The 20051-nt window shown below is 39.9% G+C and overlaps 1 protein-coding gene across 1 annotated transcript in view; it reads right to left on the bottom strand.

The window, feature by feature from the left end:
• Positions 1-628: 628 nt before the first annotated feature.
• Positions 629-20051, bottom strand: part of SLC6A11 (solute carrier family 6 member 11) — a 359320-nt gene continuing 339897 nt past the window's right edge. The window contains 3 exon segments of the mRNA XM_029600769.1: positions 629-2574; positions 3033-3203; positions 16274-16374. Of these exon segments, the coding sequence (XP_029456629.1) occupies positions 2422-2574; positions 3033-3203; positions 16274-16374 (425 nt within the window). The 3' untranslated portion in view covers positions 629-2421.

Genomic DNA, 20051 nt, shown 5'->3' with positions numbered 1-20051 from the left:
AAAATAAAAATCGGGTGTGCACGCGGGTATCATATTTTATAACGTGCGCATGTCTTTTAAAATCTAGCTTTTAGTGTGCAATTTTATAGAGAATATGCACGTTCCTGCATTACAAATGCAACATGGCAGAACCATGTTGTATTTTAAAAGGGGTAGATTTAAAAGAATGCACGCACGCTACCCAGCACGCACACTACCCAGCGCGCACATATGGACGCCCCATTTTATAACATGCACGTGCAGGTGCGTGCTTGTTATAAAATCGGGGGTTGGCGCATGCAAAGGGGTGCACACTTGTGAATTCTGCATGCGCCGACACCCGCGGCCTTCCTCAGTTCCCTCTCATTCCGCTCAAATTTCAGAGCGGACTCGGAGGGAACTTCCCAACCTCCTACACTAACCTCCCTTCCTCTTCCCCTAACCTACCCGCCCCCTAGCCTTAAACTAGCCCCCCCCCAAACTTTATCTTACCTTTTGTGCCTGCCTCGAGGTAGGCGCAGGTTGCGCGCACCGGCACCCTGCAGCAAATGGCCGCTGTGCCGGGGGCCTCTAGCCATGCCCCGTCCCACCCCCGGTCCTACCCCGTCCCCTTCCCGCCCCACCCCACCCCTTTCCCAAAGCCCCGGGGCTTACACGCATCCCGGGGCTTTACGCACGTGGCCTGCCGCGCGTAAGGCCACCTACAAGCATAAATACCCGGGATTTACATGCGTAGGCCTTTCAAAATCTACCTCAAAATATGCAGCTCCCGTCGCACAGTTTATAAAATATTAGTATAACTCTCCAGGGGCTCATTTACACACACAAATGGTGTACTGCGGACAGCTTTGAAAGTTGGGCTCATCATGACTAGTGAAGTTATTTTACTTTGCCATCTTGATAATTATTTCATATAAAACAGAATTTGGACAGATAGAAAATAGTAAAAAAAAAAAAAGTAGCTTCAATTTATTAATAAAAATGGATACTATATATAACTGAACTTTTTACATGCAGTTTTTATATTTCTAATTGGTTTATAGGCATAAAACTATATTATTAAAGTGCAAAGTTTTTTTGTTTTTATATTATTAGCAACAATACAAGGACCTACCTCCTCTCCCTCAAAATCTTATTGAGATTTGAGACCTACATAAATAGCTCTATATTTAAAAAAATCTTTAAACATATGCAGCTTTTCAAAATTTATAAAATAATCTATCACACATTTCTACAAAATCTGCTTTCATGTTTACAGCATAAGCGTGTACAGTTCAGTCAATGAAGAAGATTGTTCACAGCAAGTGCTGTTAAATTGGCCATTCAGAATACAAAAAAAGGAAAGTATTCACAGGTTTTATAGGCTTAATGAGAGAGAACTCAGATCAACACAAGAGGAAACTCCATTGCGCTAAACAAGAATACATACTATACCTTTGTAAAAAAGAGGATTGCAGCATTGCTCATTCAGAAGGATAAAGCACTATTATTTCAGTAAGAAAGCAGAAGAAATAGACAAACCACCGTGGCAGTATGGAACTAATTATATATTGAACATGGATTATTCAATTGCATAGATTTATAAGCTATCACTGTTACATGAACACACTAAGAATTACAAAGAAATGTTTGATGAAAGGAAAATCCAGTATGAATTTATGAAGTAGGTTCAAATTAAAGTCAGTGCTAATTCACTGCTTTCACTGCTCCATAGTTTGTGATGATTTACAAGCATGGCAGAGTAGGCATTACAAAGAGTGCTAGTGTCATAGTAATTTGTATTCCTCTCATAAAGAAGCAGATATCACCACTGTAGTCACCCTAGTATAACTCTGTACTAAATATAGAAACAAATTTGAGGAGGTAGGGAAGGAATCTGAATGATGGCTTGCCCTTTACATCTCTATATTTCAACTCGCTCAGCGAGTAACATATGCAGGAAACAGCGACAGAGATAAACAAAGTTTTTCACTGAACTTGTTATAAAAAAAAAACAAAAAACTGCGGCAAAGTTCTAAGTTCAAGATAACTCCTTAAAGGACAATACAATGCTCTTTATAGAAATACATAAGAAGCAGGGATGGTCTGAAATGCGTACAGTTTTAAAACATCAATACAAAACCATGCCATCCAAAAAATTCCAAGTATAAAATGTTTTACAGCACATTATACATTTTTCTAATTCTTCTATAAAATATTCACCAATATCACAATATTACAAGAAAAAATTGCCACTAAAGTATCATAGAATACTGTTTTGTAATCAGTTACAGATATAATAATTAAAAAAAACACTTTTAAACAAGTATACAATATTCACTTCAAAATTAACTTGTTAATAAAATTTGTGCAAAACAAGCGAGCCTCTATGATTAAGTGAAGTATATAGGTTTGTTTTTTTTTATATATATTTTACAAAAGAAAGGAAAACCCAAACAGTTCTCAGAAATGTGTCTCCTTTTCTGTGATTGCTGAAATATTTCCATCAGCCTTAAGTTTGGCATCACAGTCATTTACTGTAGGAACACAGCCACTGGCAGTCAGCTTTCCTCTCATTTTCAGGTCAGGGTTGGGTAAGATCAGCTTTTTAAATTTCTAGAAATGAGGGCAGAAAAAGAAAACACGCAGCAAAGCAGAGATGAAATAAATATCCAGATGCCCTGCAGCATACCGCAGAATAATGTGAGTTCAATGCATACATTTAGGTGGGGAAGTGAAATAATTTTTCATGCAAGACAATAGTACCACAAAAACAGTCACAGTACAGTTGAGAGAATTTAATTTTCATCAGACTTTAGGAGCAATAGACATGCCAATTATTAAACAGAATTAAATTATATATCTGTAAGGTCCAATTATCTCTGTATTGTAAATTACTTAACAATGTTGTAGGGGCTATTTTTGGATAGATAAAATCACAATAGCAACGTATTCCCATTCTCTCTGGGGATGCATTGTCTATAAAAAAAGGCCAATTGATTTGGCCTGCTGTGTATGGCCCTACCAAACTTACAAAATCAAAACCGAAAGGTCATATAAAGGGAGCTGCTTACCTCTAAAATTGTTCCTTCTGTTTGCCACAGCTTGTAGATGATCCACAAAGGGATACACACCATGGATGAGAGGGCCATCATCCACCCTATCCCATAACCCCAGTCTGGATATGTATAAACATTGTTATATTTCAGGGGCTTATATTTAACTAGGAAAAAGATGAAGATTCCCTGGAATCAAAACATAAAAGCAACTACTACCCTATTTCAAAATGTAGTACAATCTACAATTAAAGAAGCAACTGTGCAATAGGAATATGCTGTCTTTTAAAACAACATGGCAGTCAATCATTTTTTGTTTCATTTTGTGTTATTTCTAATCTAAAATGACATACAAAAAAAATCAAAATTTCATGTGGTTTTGTTCTTCCATTTTAGCTCATGCTATATATTTTTTAGAGAGCACTATGTAACTCTCTATTTATATTTAAGCGGGGGTACTTTTAATGGTGTGGTGTTTGGGGGTGGGGTAGGTTTAGGGGGGGTGGTTTTTACATACACAGTTAGAGGTATGAACAGCAAAGTTGACATTACTAAAGATTTTCTATCATTTGAATCGATGAAAAATACAAGAGGAGTTGATTTTTAGAAAAAGTATTCCCTATCTAGCTTGATACACTCTCTAGCTACCTTGATGTACTCTCTATCTAGCTTGTTTGAAGCTAGGTAGAGAGCACATTGTACAAATTAACTCCTGTTGTACCTGTCATTGATTCAAATGGCAGAAAATCTTCAGTGATGTCAACTTTGCTGTTCGTACCTCTGACTGTTTATGTAAAAAACACCCCCTAAACCTACCCCACCCCCAAACCCCACACTGAGTTAAAAGTACCCCCTCTTACAATGGTATAAATATAGACTGAAATATTGAGTTCTATACAAAAGTTCTCTCTCTCTCTCTCTCTCTCTCTCTCTCTCTCAAATAGCATAGGTGCAATATATTTGTGTAGAAATTGTCTATGGTATCAGGGAAATTAGCTTAATGTTGTCACTTTTTTATCCCAGGTGTTCTTTTCACTATATTTATAGCATTTTGATAAATCCAGGGGTTAGCCAGATAATGCTGAATATTGGCATTATCTGGATGTCAGCCCTACCCAGGAACTGCTTCCAACTTATCTTTTTAAGTTTTTATCTGGAATAAAACTTTGCCAAATAAATCAGAGGTGATGAAACCAACTGGAAATTTAAAACCCGCCAGACAAACCATCTGAATATGGACAATGAAGATAATTTTCAAACAGACCACATAGCGGTAAGGTATATATGTACATTGTACTAGGAATATGTAGTAATTTGAAACAAATAGGTAAAATGCAATAAATGACACCATTTTTGTTTCATTTATGGATCCTCAAAAATGAATGGAGGGTGCACACAAATTTAAACAAAAATTGTCATTACATTTTTTTATGTTTTCTATTCAAGTCTATGACACATTGAAAAGTATTACAGTGAGACTGGCAACTATAACAACCAACCTTTGCTTGTGTCAGGTAGCAGACGGACCACAAACAAGGTGGGAGAAGGCAAGTAGACAGAACAAAGGATAAATAAAGGTGAAACTTTATTTTAATGCCTATAGCTATAATCTTGATCAAGGAATATTGATGTCCTCCCACTGAAAGGTCTGAGCACATGGAAAGAAACTCCATTTTCTCTGTTAGATTTTGCACTAAAAGCTTGTCTTTTCAGAAGCTCTCTAAGGGCCTGATTTTAAAATTGGGTTTTACATGTGCAAATGTTCTTTATCCACGTAAGTTGGCTTTGGAAAATTGCTACAATATGTCATTGAATTGTCCATAGGATATTCACATGTAAGTACATTTTGTGCACATAAATGGCTTTTGAAAATTGCTATGATAATACGCTACATTTGCATGTGCAACATCTTCTAGAATTACCTCCTAACTTCCTGATTCAATAAGGCCTTGCTCCCATTTTGTGTCTATGGGAAAATACCTTGGATGAATCAAGACCTAAGTGTCAAAGTAAAGATCTATTTATTTATTTTTATATTCTGATTTTTGACACTTCAAAGCGGATTACATTCAGGTACAGAGGCAATATGATATTTTACATTTTGTTCTAAGGATAGAGAGGTTGTACAGGGACATTTGGGGGGGGGGGGGGGGAGGAGGGGTCACTCAGAGCCACAAAACCCCTTGATTGTGTGTACATGGAACTGGGGGATATTATGTCGGGGCTGCCAAACTCCCATCATTCTTGTTTCTGGGAAGAATGGGATGTTATTTCAAATCTTTGAGCCCCTTATTTCTTTTGTGGTAGGATATGGTGGTGATCAGGCATGGACAGCCCTCGATTCTTGTCTTGGGGGAAAGGACTAAGGTTAGAACAACATAGGATGTGCCATGCAAAGTTGGACCAATGGTCCACCGAGCCCAACATCTTGTCTTCTACAGTGACCAATCTGGGTCAATTGATGGTTATTGTCAGTTCCATGACATGTTGCTTGATCCCAGAGGTAAAAGGTGGTAAACTCCAAATTCATCTAGCTAATAACTATTAATGGATTTGTAACGCTAGGAATTTGACCAATTTTATTTTGATCCTTGCTATACTACTTGACAGGACCACTTTCAGCAGCACCAGACTCTGCAACTTAATTGTGTGTTAATGAAAAAATATTTTGTTAAATTTGTTTTAAATATACTACTGTTTGGTTTCATGAATTGTTCCCTAATCCTAGTACTATATCAGGGGTGGCTAACTATGATCCTCAAGTGCCATAAACAGACCTGGTTTTCAGGATAGACACAATTAATATGCACAAGATAAATTTGCATGCAGTGTCTCCATTGTTTGCATATCTATCTTATGCGTAGTCTTTATGTATATCCAGAAAACCAAGCCTGTTTTTGGCTCCTGAGGAGCAGAGTTGGCCATCTTGTACTATAAGGAAAGGAAAATAATTGTCCCCTATTAACTTGTTTCATACCAACCATGGTTTTATAAATCCCTAATATATCCCCTCTTAGTTATGTGGTCTCCAAACTGAGGAGCCTTAAACTTTTATGTTTTCATTCATAATGGAGTCACTCCATCCCTGCTAGCATTTTTGCTGCCCTTCTCTCTGTACCTTTTCTGCTTCTGCTATATCCTTTTTGAGATGGAGTGATCAGACTTGCACACAATAGGTATGTGCATTCATCTGAAAAGAATGGGGATAAAATTGGATAATGAGACAATTTTGGGTTCATTTCAAATAAAGCAAATTTGAAACAGGATAAACACAAATTCTTGGTTTTATTTGTTTTTTTTTAGCAAATAGTGTACATTTCTTGCAATTAGCATGCATTATTTGTAAAACACATGCGCTAGTTAAAAATAGCTAGCTCTTTGTCGAAAACAAATAAAAACAAAAAAAAAGTTAAAACCTACAAAAAATGAAAAACAATAAAAATGAAAAAATGAATAAACTAATGTTGACTCATTACCTTGTTTATTGATATATGCTTGTTCTTACTGAATTGATTGTAAAGCCTGTTGCTAAATTATTGTTCATTGTAAACCGAGGTGATGTTTTGAAATGTTCCGCGGTATATAAAAAATAGGGATGTGAATTGTTTTTTGACGATTTAAAATATCGTCCGATATATTTTAAATCATCAAAAATCGTTAGGGCCACGATACAATACCAATTCCCCCGATTTATCGTCAACAAATCGTAAATCGGGGGAAGGGGGAGGGCAGGAAAACCGGCACACTAAAATCCCCTAAAACCCACCCCCGACCCTTTAAATTAAATCCCCCACCCTCCCGAACCCCCCCCCCCCCCAAATGCCTTAAATTACCTGGGGGTCCAGCGGCGGTCCGGAACGGCAGCGGTCCAGAATGGCCTCCTGCAATTGAATCGTGTTGTCTTCAGCCGGCGCCATTTTTCAAAATGGCGGTGCAAAATGGCGGCGGCCATAGACCAACACGATTCGACTGCAGGAGGTTGTTCCGGACCCCCGCTGGACTTTTGGCAAGTCTTGTGGGGGTCAGGAGGCCCCCCCAGCTGGCCAAAAGTCCCTGGGGGTCCAGCGGGGGTCCGGAAAATGATCTCCTGCCACGAATCGTTTTCCGTACGGAAAATGGCGCCGGCAGGAGATCGACTGCAGGAGGTCGTTCAGCGGGGGTTCCGGACCGCTGCTGAACGACCTCCTGCAGTCGATCTCCTGCCGGCGCCATTTTCCGTACGGAAAACGATTCGCGGCAGGAGATCGTTTTCCGGACCCCCGCTGGACCCCCAGGGACTTTTGGCCAGCTTGGGGGGGCCTCCTGACCCCCACAAGACTTGCCAAAAGTCCAGCGGGGGTCCAGAACGACCTCCTGCAGTCGAATCGTGTTGGTCTATGGCCGCCGCCATTTTGCACCGCCATTTTGAAAAATGGCGCCGGCTGAAGACAACACGATTCAATTGCAGGAGGCCGTTCCAGACCGCTGCCGTTCCAGACCGCCGCTGGACCCCCAGGTAATTTAAGGCATTGGGGGGGGGGGTTCGGGAGGGTGGGGGATTTAATTTAAAGGGTCGGGGGTGGGTTTTACGGGGTTTTAGTGTGCCGGCTCACGATTTTCACGATTTTCACGATACTTTAAACACCCAAACGGCAACAATACGATTCCCTCCCCCTCCCAGCGGAAATCGATCGTTAAGACGATCGAGGACACGATTCACATCTCTAATAAAAAACCTTTAAATAAATAAATAAACAAACCAAAAATGAATTATTTTCCTCTGCACACACTATCCAAAGTATGGTTTAACCATGTATGAAACTTCATGATATTCTCAGGTTTATTCTCTGTTTCTAAAACTTTTATAATGTTCTATTTGTATTTTTTTTTTTATTGTTACTGCATGCACAGAGCTAAGGATTTGAAGGTATTGACCACAACTGCAAGATCCTTTTGCTAAGTGGCAACTCTTAATATGGTACCTCACATTCGGCCTGATTTTAAAAGGGCCACACGCATAAATAACGGGGGTTAGGTGGGATAGTTTAGGGGTCAGGGAAGAGAGGGAAGAAGGAGAAAGGATAGGGTTAGGGAGCTGGGAAAAGCCTACCTGCATCGCCGCGTGTATTTTTTTAAGATCCCCTCCAACTGTGTATGTGACAGACAACTGCCTGCACATGCGTGAGCAGATTATAAAATCATTTGCGCATGTGTGCGTGGATATCGTATTTTATAACATGTGTGCACCAATGCGCGTGTGTTATAAAATAGCTGCATCCATGCGCCCGCTGGGAACCACGCGTACATGGACCCTTATGCGTTTTTTAAAAAATCAACCCCATTATGTTCCCAGGATTATTTTTACCTAGGTGCATTAGTGTGCACTTGTAAATATTAAATGTCATCTCTTTTAGATGCTTAGTTCCTGTCTCACAAGTTTCTCCAGTAGTTCCTCATAGTTTGATTGTTTTTTTCCTTCTTTGCATAACTTTGTCATCTGAAAATTTGATCAACTCCCTCACTGTTTCCTTTTCCAGATCATTACTGAATATGATTATGTGCTGATGGTGATCATAATGTTAGTGTCGGGGGGTGGGGGGAGGGGGGTTGGAAAAGGGGCATGATGGCCAGTTGTTTCATTTGTCAGGGTGGGGATGATGATCAATGCATGGAAACCCTTTCATCTTTGGTACTGCCCCATGTTAAGGAGATTAGGAACCTGTGGTTAGAGCAGGCTCTAAGGGTGCAGCCTTCCCTCAGTGTTAAATGTATCTCTATTGGACATGTGAGGCTGGTGGAATATTATAAACAAATTTGGTCACAATCAAGCTGGTATGAGGTACTTTAATTATTTGTATTTATTCATCGTGTAACTATCGATGCTCTAGGTGATTTACAATTTACACATTCACAGTCAGTCAAGAATAAGAAAGAATATATGAATCATAAAAGCCACCTCATTACAATCCAATATTCAACTCCTAATCAGAATAAATATCATAAAATTAAAAAGTAAATAAATTAATTAATTAATTGATAGCCTAAAACAATACGATAAAGCAATAAAACGGAATCTAGAGGGTATCATATAAGGTTGTGATATTTTATCAATATGCTGTTATTGTATGAGAGCAGCAGTAGTTAAAATTGATACAGTAGCTATTAGTTTATGAAAAGTTGATTTCAACAGCATTTTGATGTGATGGTGTGACCAATTTTTGAACATTCTGATGCCGATTGACCATGCCCTAGTAGTCATGTGATTGTGATCTCTTAATAAATCATGACTTTTTTTGTGCTGCATGGTAAGAAGAATCTATATTGGAGAAATGGCCCCCCCTGAAGAAACTCATAATGGTGAAATGAGGGTCCCTTGTTGGGGTTTATCTGAAGAAGAAGGAAGTTGTGTTTAGTTTTTGAAAATATTGGGAGTATGGAAGTGGAACATATGTAAAGAAGCAAGAAGGTATGCCCAATCTTGGGAAAATTAGAACTATAATAATTTTTAAGGAGGTAGTGTCTCTTGTTGAATGTTTGTCATTATGTGAGTTATGTATACTGCATAAGTCTGTTTGGATATTTTATGTCACATATGTTATAAAGGTGTATAATTTTTTGGCTTTTGGATTTATGTGTGAATTATAAATTTGTGATGTGCCTGTTTGTTTTAAAATGTATGCTTTTTTGATACAGTTGACATAGTTTTAAGTTCATTGTGGTATATTTAGATTAACAAATTTTTTATGGCCTAATGTGGCCCTTTTTGTTTAAATTATACATTGTTTTTTTGTGGTTTTAAAGTGTCATTTTTTTGAGTTAAGTGAGATATTTTTGAAGTTTCATTATATATATTACTTAAATATTACCATGCCAGCCCTGCAGGCATGTCATCATTTAACAATTACTCTGAGGTGAGTAATGCATTTTAGGTTTTAATGGGTGCACAGTAAATAGTGAGAGAAAAATACCATAGTAGTTACTGTACCTCCATTAAAGCCTAATTTACATATGATCTTCCCTCATTTATTTTGTGATGTGCACTCATTTTAGCGTATATTCACTAGGGATGTGAATCGTGTCCTCGATCGTCTTAACGATCGATTTCGGCTGGGAGGGGGAGGGAATCGTATTGTTGCCGTTTGGGGGGGTAAAATATCGTGAAAAATCGTGAAAAATCGTTAAAAAATCGAAAAATCGAAAAAATCGAAAAACCGGCACATTAAAACCCCCTAAAACCCACCCCCGACCCTTTAAATTAAATCCCCCACCCCCAAATAACTTAAATAACCTGCGGGTCCAGCGGCGGTCCGGAATGGCAGCGGTCCGGAACGGGCTCCTGCTCCTGCATCTTGTCGTCTTCGGCCGGCGCCATTTTCCAAAATGGCGCTGAAAAATGGCGGCGGCCATAGACGAAAAAGATTGGACGGCAGGAGGTCCTTCCGGACCCCCGCTGGACTTTTGGCAAGTCTCGTGGGGGTCAGGAGGCCCCCCACAAGCTGGCCAAAAGTTCCTGGAGGTCCAGCGGGGGTCAGGGAGCGATTTCCCGCCGCGAATCGTTTTCGTACGGAAAATGGCGCCGGCAGGAGATCGACTGCAGGAGGTCATTCAGCGAGGGTTCCGGCGCCTCGCTGAACGACCTCCTGCAGTCGATCTCCTGCCGGCGCCATTTTCCGTACGAAACGATTCACGGCGGGAAATCGCTCCCTGACCCCCGCTGGACCTCCAGGAACTTTTGGCCAGCTTGTGGGGGGCCTCCTGACCCCCACGAGACTTGCCAAAAGTCCAGCGGGGGTCCGGAAGGACCTCCTGCCGTCCAATCTTTTTCGTCTATGGCCGCCGCCATTTTTCAGCGCCATTTTGGAAAATGGCGCCGGCCGAAGACGACAAGATGCAGGAGCAGGAGCCCGTTCCGGACCGCTGCCGTTCCGGACCGCCGCTGGACCCGCAGGTTATTTAAGTTATTTGGGGGGGGTTCGGGAGGGTGGGGGATTTAATTTAAAGGGTCGGGGGTGGGTTTTAGGGGGTTTTAGTGTGCCGGCTCACGATTCTAACGATTTATAACGATAAATCGTTAGAATCTGTATTGTATTGTGTTCCATAACGGTTTAAGACGATATTAAAATTATCGGACGATAATTTTAATCGTCCTAAAACGATTCACATCCCTAATATTCACTAATATTCTCTGACTCAAAGCTGGTGTACATATTAGGTCCTTAGTGTATAGCCTGCTATCTCAAGTGCAGCTAGACATGTACAAAGTCAAAAATGTATTTTGGTTTATTTATTCATTTTATAGATTGCAATCATTTGTTTGTTTTATTAATTGATTTGTTTATCATTATAGTCAGTGGGGGAAGCAATGCAGCCTATTTTGGGCTCCCAAATTGTGATTTTCTAATAATTTCTAATGAAACTGGTGGTAAGAAATCATTAGAAGGGGGAAGGAATGCCAACACATCAAGACTATGTCAAAATGACACCAGAAATGGCATGAAGAGCTCACAGACCTACAACATGATAAACTGGTACCAACAGAACAGATGTGCTTCGTTTTAAGTTTTCAGGTTGGGCGCTTCGTGGAAAACTTTGTTTTCTGTGGGTCACTTTTATTTTTTTTGGCAATGTTTGACGAAACAAACCGAAACCGCCCCCCCCTCACCCCAAACCTTCAAATTTACTTAATTACAACCCCCCCCCCCCCACACTATCCTGATCCCCCCCTCAAGACTTACTTAAAGCCCTGGTGGTCTAGCGGGTTCCCGGGAGCGATCTCTCCATCTCGGGCCATCAGCTGCCACTAATCAAAATGGTGCCAGTGACCCTTTGCCCTTACCATGTGACAGGGGCTACCGTTGCCATTGGTCGGCCCCTGTCAAATGAAAGGAGCAATGGATGGCCCAGGCCATTTTCTAAGATGGCGCCAGCCATCCATTGCTCCTACCATGTGACAGGGGCTGACTAATGGCACTGGTAGCCCCTGTCACATGGTAAGGGCAAAGGGCCACCAGTGCCATTTTGATTCCTGGTAGGCCCAACGGCCCGTGAGTGGAATATCACTCCCAGGACCCCTGCTGGATCACCAGGGCTTTCAGTAAGTCTTGGGGGGGGGGGGGATCGGGGTGGTGGTGGGGTTGTAATTAAGTAAATTTGAAGGGTTGGGTTGGGTTTGAGTTTTTTTTTAAATAAATGTGCCCCTTCCCCCATGCTAACCCAAAAAACAAATGTTTCCCGAATTTCAGGAAAAATCCATTTCGGGATTTGGGTTCCCTGAACTAGGACGAATTAGGCAATTTCGTTGAAATTGCCTAATTCGTAATAAACGAATGCACATCCCTAACCAGCAGTGTGAGGCAGACGTTATCTAAGGTATCCTCAAAGGAGCAAAGCAGCAACAAGAATGGTCAGAATATCCTAAGGCTGAAAAAGTGGGGCACCAACAACGGTGACATGAACCCACAAAGACTTTCACTAGAGGAGCAAAGTTGCATTAAATGTTGCTGAAGCACTTAAGGCATCATAAAGGGAAAACAAAGCATCAAAAAAACGCAGAAAACCTCCCATGGCAGTGACAGATAGTTAAAGCCACTAAAAGCCTGGCATGAAGACCCCAAAGCATCATGAGAGGTGTAAAACAGTCATCCAAAGTAGCAAGAAAACCCCAAGATTCCAAATGAGGGACAATAGGCACCAAATTGGTAGAATGCCCTAAGCAGGGAAAAGCTACAGAAAATCCCTGGAGAATGCCTGATGTGATTTCTGTATGGTAGCATTAGGTGAAGTAACTGGCTGTTCGGACTTGGAGATGATTTTCTCTGGAGGCTATGATGATACTGACTAGAGGCACCAATGTTTAATATCCGGTGATTTAGGGAATCCAGAACATGATTATTTTTCTGAATCAGGTTTTGTAAATATTGCTTCCTTTATCTCAGAAGCAGCAATCATGGAGGAGTGTGGTCCTGATTCTGGGTGCCACACTTCTGCAGACCTTGCCTTTTGCTGTGATATAATCCATCAAAGGCTAAATACTGGATGAGACCAATAACTGCAAGAATTGCAAGGGAATAGAGTTTGAATAAAATGTACAAGAGGGCATGAAACTGTTAAATATGGATAAGGTCTATGTAAAGCATTGGATGGCCAGGGTAAGATCAAGATTCAGCAACTACTGTAAGGGAAGGGATTTGGAAAGAGCCAAGAAGAAAACAACCTAATGTACTAAGTCTGGCTTGGGGTAGCAGCAGCAGCAGTGGCACTGGAAATTAAAAACAGAAACTGTAGGAACAGAAGATGCGGGAAGAAGGGTAGCTGAAAAATCCCCCAAGGTGAACTCAAGGGCTAAAGCAGGAGAAAGAATGGCATGAAAAGCCCAAGTTACAGGGAGGGGCAAAGTGGTACCAGTAGTGGCATGAAGGGCCCAAGGAGCAGTGCAGCAAGCATGCAAAGCAACAGATAGCCAAGGCAAGTTAAAGAGTCAGCAAGTACCATAAGGGAAGGGGATTTGAAAAGAATCTTGAAGAGAGTTGAAGTGGTAGGTCCAGTCCCAATCAGACTCATGACTACCTGATTGATCCTACCAGCAGCATATGTTTCTTGCACCAAGCATGTCTTAAGGACACATAGCCAGTTCAGTAAAATTATGAATGGTTCATTAAATCAATAATGGTGACATCTGTTATTTGGATAATTGTGGTAACTGTACAGCTAATTCATGCTGATGTGCAGTAACCCCCAAAACATTGTGCAGAGAACCACAAACAGTACAAAGTCTTTAAAATCCCCAAAGTATACAATATAGGGAATCACAAACGGCATGAAAGCTTCAAAACTCCCAGGTGAAGAGTGCTGGGAATTGCAAATAGCACAAAGGCATTAATATTCCCATGGTGTACAGTGTGGTAGATTAAAAACAGCACACCTCGGAAGTGTTTTCCCTCAGCCCTTTGGATCAGAGGCTACCTCCATCTGAGCGGGGAACTTCGACACTGTGCCCGACGGGAAGCCCCGATGTGGACTCTCGTGTTGATCGGGCAGAGGAGGCCGAACCAGAGTGTAATACCGCCCAGATGCCCGGAGAGACCGGTGTGAATTCCGCCAGCAGCCGTGGGCTGGAAATTGTAGGGGGTCAATCTAACGGATGTGGTGAGAACCTAGATTCCATTACCCCTATTAAATCTAGCGATGCTATAAACCTGATAAAACCGGAGGTAGTAACTTTAGAATCCTTGTGGTCATTAACATCCACCCTAGCAAAGTCATTATCAGAATGTTCTGTGATCATAAGTGTATTATCTTCTCAGATGGGCCTACTAAATGAGAACGTTGAGAAATCTAAACAGGAAATAGTGGAAAAATTTCAAAAAATGGAAAAAGAAATAGAGCAAGTTAAGATGGTTCAGTCAACTATGGTGCAGAACTATGGAGCTATAAATAGAAAAATAGAATATCTGGAGAATGCGATGAGACATATTAATCTGAGGATTTTATACTTTCCCAGAGTAGTAGGAGAATCACCTTGTTTAACATTAAAAAGATACTTCAGTGAAGTACTTGAAATTGCTACTGAAAAAACTCTGCCTCTGGACAAAATATACTTTCTCCTGCTAAGAAAAGCTCAGAAAAAGCAAATAACTCCTAATGTTCTTGAGAATTTGAAGGAATTTTTTGAATCGTCAGCATATGAAGTTGTGGAGAGAACAACGCTCCTAATCTCCTTTTTTAATGAAAAACACCTTGGAGATATTTTAAAAGGCCCAATACTAACTTTATGGGAGCAATAGTAAGAATATACCCTGATGTTACAAAGACTACACAACTTAGGAGAAAGGCATTTCTTGAGTTAAAACAAGAGGTACTAGCACTGGGAGCATCTTTCTTTTTATACTTCCCATGTGAGTGTATCATAAAGTATAAAGATGATAACTATATATTTTTTTTACCAGCCAGAACATCTGAAGAGCTTTGCAGAAGGGAAGAAAGCTCTGTTACAACTGAGTAATAATATGTCTGATCCATAAAGTAAATGTATATGGTTGTGTGAGACCCTTATTTCTAAATTATTTTCTTTGGTATTTCAAAATTATCTCCTTAAATATGCAGATACTCACCCCCCCCCCCCCCTTTCTTACTAGAGGGTCTAACAGGTATCATATAAAGGAAATAACTTATTTCCTATTGTATGTTTTTTATTTTAATTTGTTTGCCTATGTATATAAGTACCATATTTCAATTCAAAGTGGATACTTTGTAAAGTTTTGAAAAATTAATAAAGAGCAAAAAAAAAAAAAAGCAGCACAAAAGTATCTTAACTCCCAAAACATAGAATGTTTTCAATCACAGTGATAATTGTCATAAGCCCCACTACCCAATCAAGGAGATGATTCACATCTTTCCATCTGTTTACAGAGACTTTAACCTCTGTGGCATCATATAGGTGGAATTCCAGCAGATGCCAACATCTTGACTCAGATGCTTATGAGGCATTCAAAATTTTTACAGATTTTCATAGAATAGCTACCCCCCTTCATGCTTCAATTGAAATGCCCTAATATTTTCCTGCCCCTCTCTATCAAATCCTTCAGGAATAGATTCCTGTGGTCCTTGGGCCTCCTATCTCCCCCCAGTGAAAAGATAAAAGCACACTTCCATTGCCTCTGTCTATCTGTCACAGTGAATTAGACCACTACAGCAGAGAAGATCAGAAATAGGCAGTACCAAATCCAAAATTTTTAAAATGTTTTTTCAAACTATGAAAGAGCTTCTCAAATGGATCCTTCTCTACCAACTACTAGAGAGTAAATGGAAGGTTTATTACACATACTGAGGTCTTTCAGTGGGAGGACATCCCTCAACATTGCCCCTCTGATGTGATAGGGTCATGGTCAAATCAGCACCATTTTAAAAACTAAATTGCACCAACTGGAATTGCCTATTAATTAATTAATTCATTTTTATTTCATATTCTGCTTTTGGGCACTTCAAAGTTGATTACATTAATGAGCTGATTTGCAAAATGTATGCATGCAAATCGCAATCAAAGCAGTTTACTGTAATAGGGGATGGAATCTGGACAGGCCCATGCAAAAATGTGTGTATATTGTGCGATATCACTGTGATGGACTTTATCGCACAATATACGCTGTTTAAAGCATGTTAGAACCCTATATCAGCTTGATGCATCTCCCAGGTTGCTGAGTTCTTCAGACCCTGGAACATAGAACTGAAGTAATAATCTTTTATTTATGCCATGCAAATTAAATATATTGGTGAATACTTACAGCACAGATACCAGGAGTAAATAGCATCCAACACCACTTTATTAATACAAAGGGTTTATATCCAATCATATCTTCTATATTATCATAAAAGCGATTACTTCCTGTTGGAGAGAAAAAACAAACTGGAGTCAAAGTGCACTGGCAGAATTTTGGTCGTTTTAAAGTTTATATCATCTTCGATACAAATGATGCCAACTAAGGTGCACCACTTCAAGCTATGCTTACCTTTTCTCTTTATTTATCCTATAATTTCAGGTCCTGGGTCAGACCAAGGGTCAGACCAAGGGTCCATCAAGTCCAGTATCCTGTCATCAACAGTGGCCAATCCAAGACACAAGTACCTGGCAACTATCCAAACATTATGAGATCCCATGCTACTAATGTCAACAACAAGTAGTGGCTAGTAGTGATATGAATCATTTTTTTGACGGATGAAAATATCGCACGATATTTTCTAATCCTTCAGATATCGGGGGGGGTCCCCGAAAGCAATAAGAAAGCCCCATGAAATTTTCATGGGGTTTTCTTATCATTTTGGGGGGGCAGGAAGAAAGGGCACACAGAAAAACAACCCCCAAACCCACCCTGATGCTTTAAATCAAATTATTTAGAATCTCCCACCCTCCCGCCGGCTGTCCATTGCTCCTACCATGTGACAGGGGCTGGCCAATAGCACCGATAGCCCCTGTCACATGGTAAGGGCAAAGGGCCATTGGCACCATTTTGTTTACTGGCAGCTGACAGCCCGATAGCGGGAGATTGCTTCCAGGACCCCCGCTGGACCACCAGGTACTTTAAGAAAGTTTGGGGGGGGTCAGGAGGGTGGCGGATTCTAAATAATTTGATTTAAAGGGGCGGGGTGGGGGGGTTTCGGCTCGGGACAGCCGAAAAAAAATCGGTTAGAACCGTGGAAAACGAGGATTTCCTGCGGTTCTACAAACACGATACCGGAAATGACTCCAGTACCGATTCACATCCCTAGTGGCTAATCCCTATTGATTAATAGCAGTTTATGGACTTCTTCTCCAGGAACTTATCCAAACCTTTTTTAAACCCAGGTACACAAGTGGACTCAACCACTTCCTCTGGGAACGAATTCCAGAACTTAATTGTGATTGAGTGAAGAGGAATTTTCTCTGATTTGTTGGAAATGTGCTTCTTGCTAACTTCATGGAATGCCCCCTAGTCTTTGTATTATCTGAAAGAGTAAATAACTGTTTCACATTCACCCATTCTAGTCCTTTCATGATTTTGTAGACTTCTATCATATTCCCTCTCAGCCATCTCTTCTCCAAGCTGAACAGTCCTAACATCTTTAGCCTTACCTCAAAGGGAAACTGTTCCATGCCTTTTATCATTTTTGGTCCCCTTTCTCTGTTTTTCTTCCAGTACAACTGTATCTTTTTTGAGATGCAGCAACAGAATTGCACACAGTATTCAAGGTGCAGTCAACCACTGAGTGATAAGAGGCAACACTTTTTGTTTTAGTTGCCATTCCCTTCCTAATAATTCCTAATTGCTTTTTTTTACCACCATTGCACACTGAGCCAATGATTTCAATGTAATATCAATTATGATGCCCAGATCTTTTTCTTGTGGGGGTAACTCCTAAAATGGAAGCTAACAACAAGTAACTACAGCATGGGTTATTTTTGCCTATAGGCATCACCTTACACTTGTCCACATTATATTTCATCTGCCATAAGGACACTCAATCTTTCATTCTCTCAAGGTCCTCCTGCAATTTATCACAATCTGCTTGTGATTTAACTACTCTGACTAATTTTGTGTCATCTGCAAATTTGATCACCTCACTATCTGCTACATTTTTTCCAGATCATTTATAAATATATTAAAAAGCACCGGCCAAGAAAACAGTCCATTTAATCCTACTCTCTGTTTCTTGTCTTTTAACCAGTTTGCAAGCCACAAAAGGACATTGCCTCCTATCCATGACTTTTTAGTTTTCATAGAAGCCTCTCATGAGGGACTTTGTCAAATGCCTTCTGAAAATCTAAATACACCACATCTACCGGTTCAACTTTATCCACATGCTCATTCACACCTTCAAAAAAATGTAGCAGATTTGTGAGGCAAGACTTCCCCTGGGTAAATCCATGCTGGCTGTGTCCCATTAAATCATGTCTATCTTTATGTTCTGTGATTTTATTCTTTATAAAAATTTCCATGATTTTTCCTGGCATTGAAGTCATGCTCACTGGTGTATAGTTTCCCAGATTACCGCTGGAGCCCTTTTTATATATCGGGGTTACATTGGCCACCTTCCACTCTTCAGATACAATGGACGATTTTAATGATAGTTTACAAATTGTAACTAATAGATCTGAAATTTCATTTTTGAGTTCCTTTAGAACTCTGGGGTGCATACCATCTGGTCCAGGAGATTTGCTACTCTTTAATTTGTCAATTGGGCCTACTACATCTTCCAGGTTCACAGTGTTTTGGTTCAGTTCATCTGACTCATCACCCTTGAAAACCATCTCCGGAAGGGGAATCTCTTCAACCTCTTCCTCAGTAATCACCGAAGCAAAAAATTAATTTAGTCTTTTCATCATGGCTTTATCTTCCTTAAGTGCATTTAAAGCTTTCAATCATTTAATGGTCCAACCGACTTCCTTGCAGGTTTTCTGCTCCAGATACATTTTTTAAAGTTTTCTTCTGAGTTTTTGCCTTTACAGCCAACTTCTTTTTGAAATTCTCTTTCAGCCTGTCTTATCAATGTTTTATATTTAACTTGTCAATGCTTATGCTTTTATCTATTTTCTTCAGATGGATCCTTCTTCCAATTTTTGAAAGAAGATTTTTTGGCTAAAATAATGTCTTTTACCTCACCTTTAAATCATACTAGAAATTGTTTGGCCTTCCTTCCATTTTTCTTAATGTATGGAATACATATAGACAGTGCATCTAAGATGGTATTTTTTAACAATGTCCGTGTTGTATACTCTTAAGCTTTGTAACTGCACTTTTCAGTTGTTTTTTTTTCAATTAATTTTCTCATTTTATCAAAGTTTCCCTTTTAGAAGTTTAGTGCTAGAGTTGTGGATTTACTTGGTCCCCCCTTTCAGTCATTATTTCAAATTTGATCATGTTATGATCTATATTGCAAGCGGCCTCACCACCGTTACCTCTCTCACCAAATCCTGCACTCCACTAAGAATGAGATCTAGCATAACTCCCTCTCATCAGTTCCTGAACCAATTGCTCCATAAAGCTGCTGTTTATTCCATCCAGGAATTGTATCTCTCTGGCATGTCCTGATGTTACATTTATCCAGTTAATATTGGGGTAATTGAAATCTCCCATTATAACAGCACTACAGACATTACAATTATGGATAATTAGTCAGGAAATTAATTTGGGGCAACAGGAATCCAAGATTTGCTTTCCCTGAGTTTATTCAATTTTCAACTTAGAATAGCATGTTTTCAAATGTTGTCCAGGAAAGAAGGGAAAATTAATGTGCATCAACTGAAAAGACTAATGATAAAAAGTCCCTTCCAACAAGCAACTGAGGAAAGAGATGACAATTTTTACACCTATGAAGTAAGAAGAAGAATATGCACATTATGAAACTCATAGGATAAAATTTATACTGTGTGGCTTTTCTTCAGTGAGAGAGAAAGGAAGTACAGCTTCTGTTGAGTTCAGTAAGATTACTAGCTCTATTTGCTTTACTGTAATAATTACTAGGGATGTGTATTTGTTTTAAATGAAATAGACAACAGCAACAGAATTGTCTATTTCGTCTTGTTTT

Source organism: Rhinatrema bivittatum, chromosome 4 (genome assembly GCF_901001135.1).
Source record: "Rhinatrema bivittatum chromosome 4, aRhiBiv1.1, whole genome shotgun sequence".
Lineage (NCBI taxonomy): Eukaryota > Metazoa > Chordata > Amphibia > Gymnophiona > Rhinatrematidae > Rhinatrema > Rhinatrema bivittatum.
Note: the sequence above shows the minus strand (reverse complement) of the source record. Positions and strands in the feature narration are given on the sequence as shown.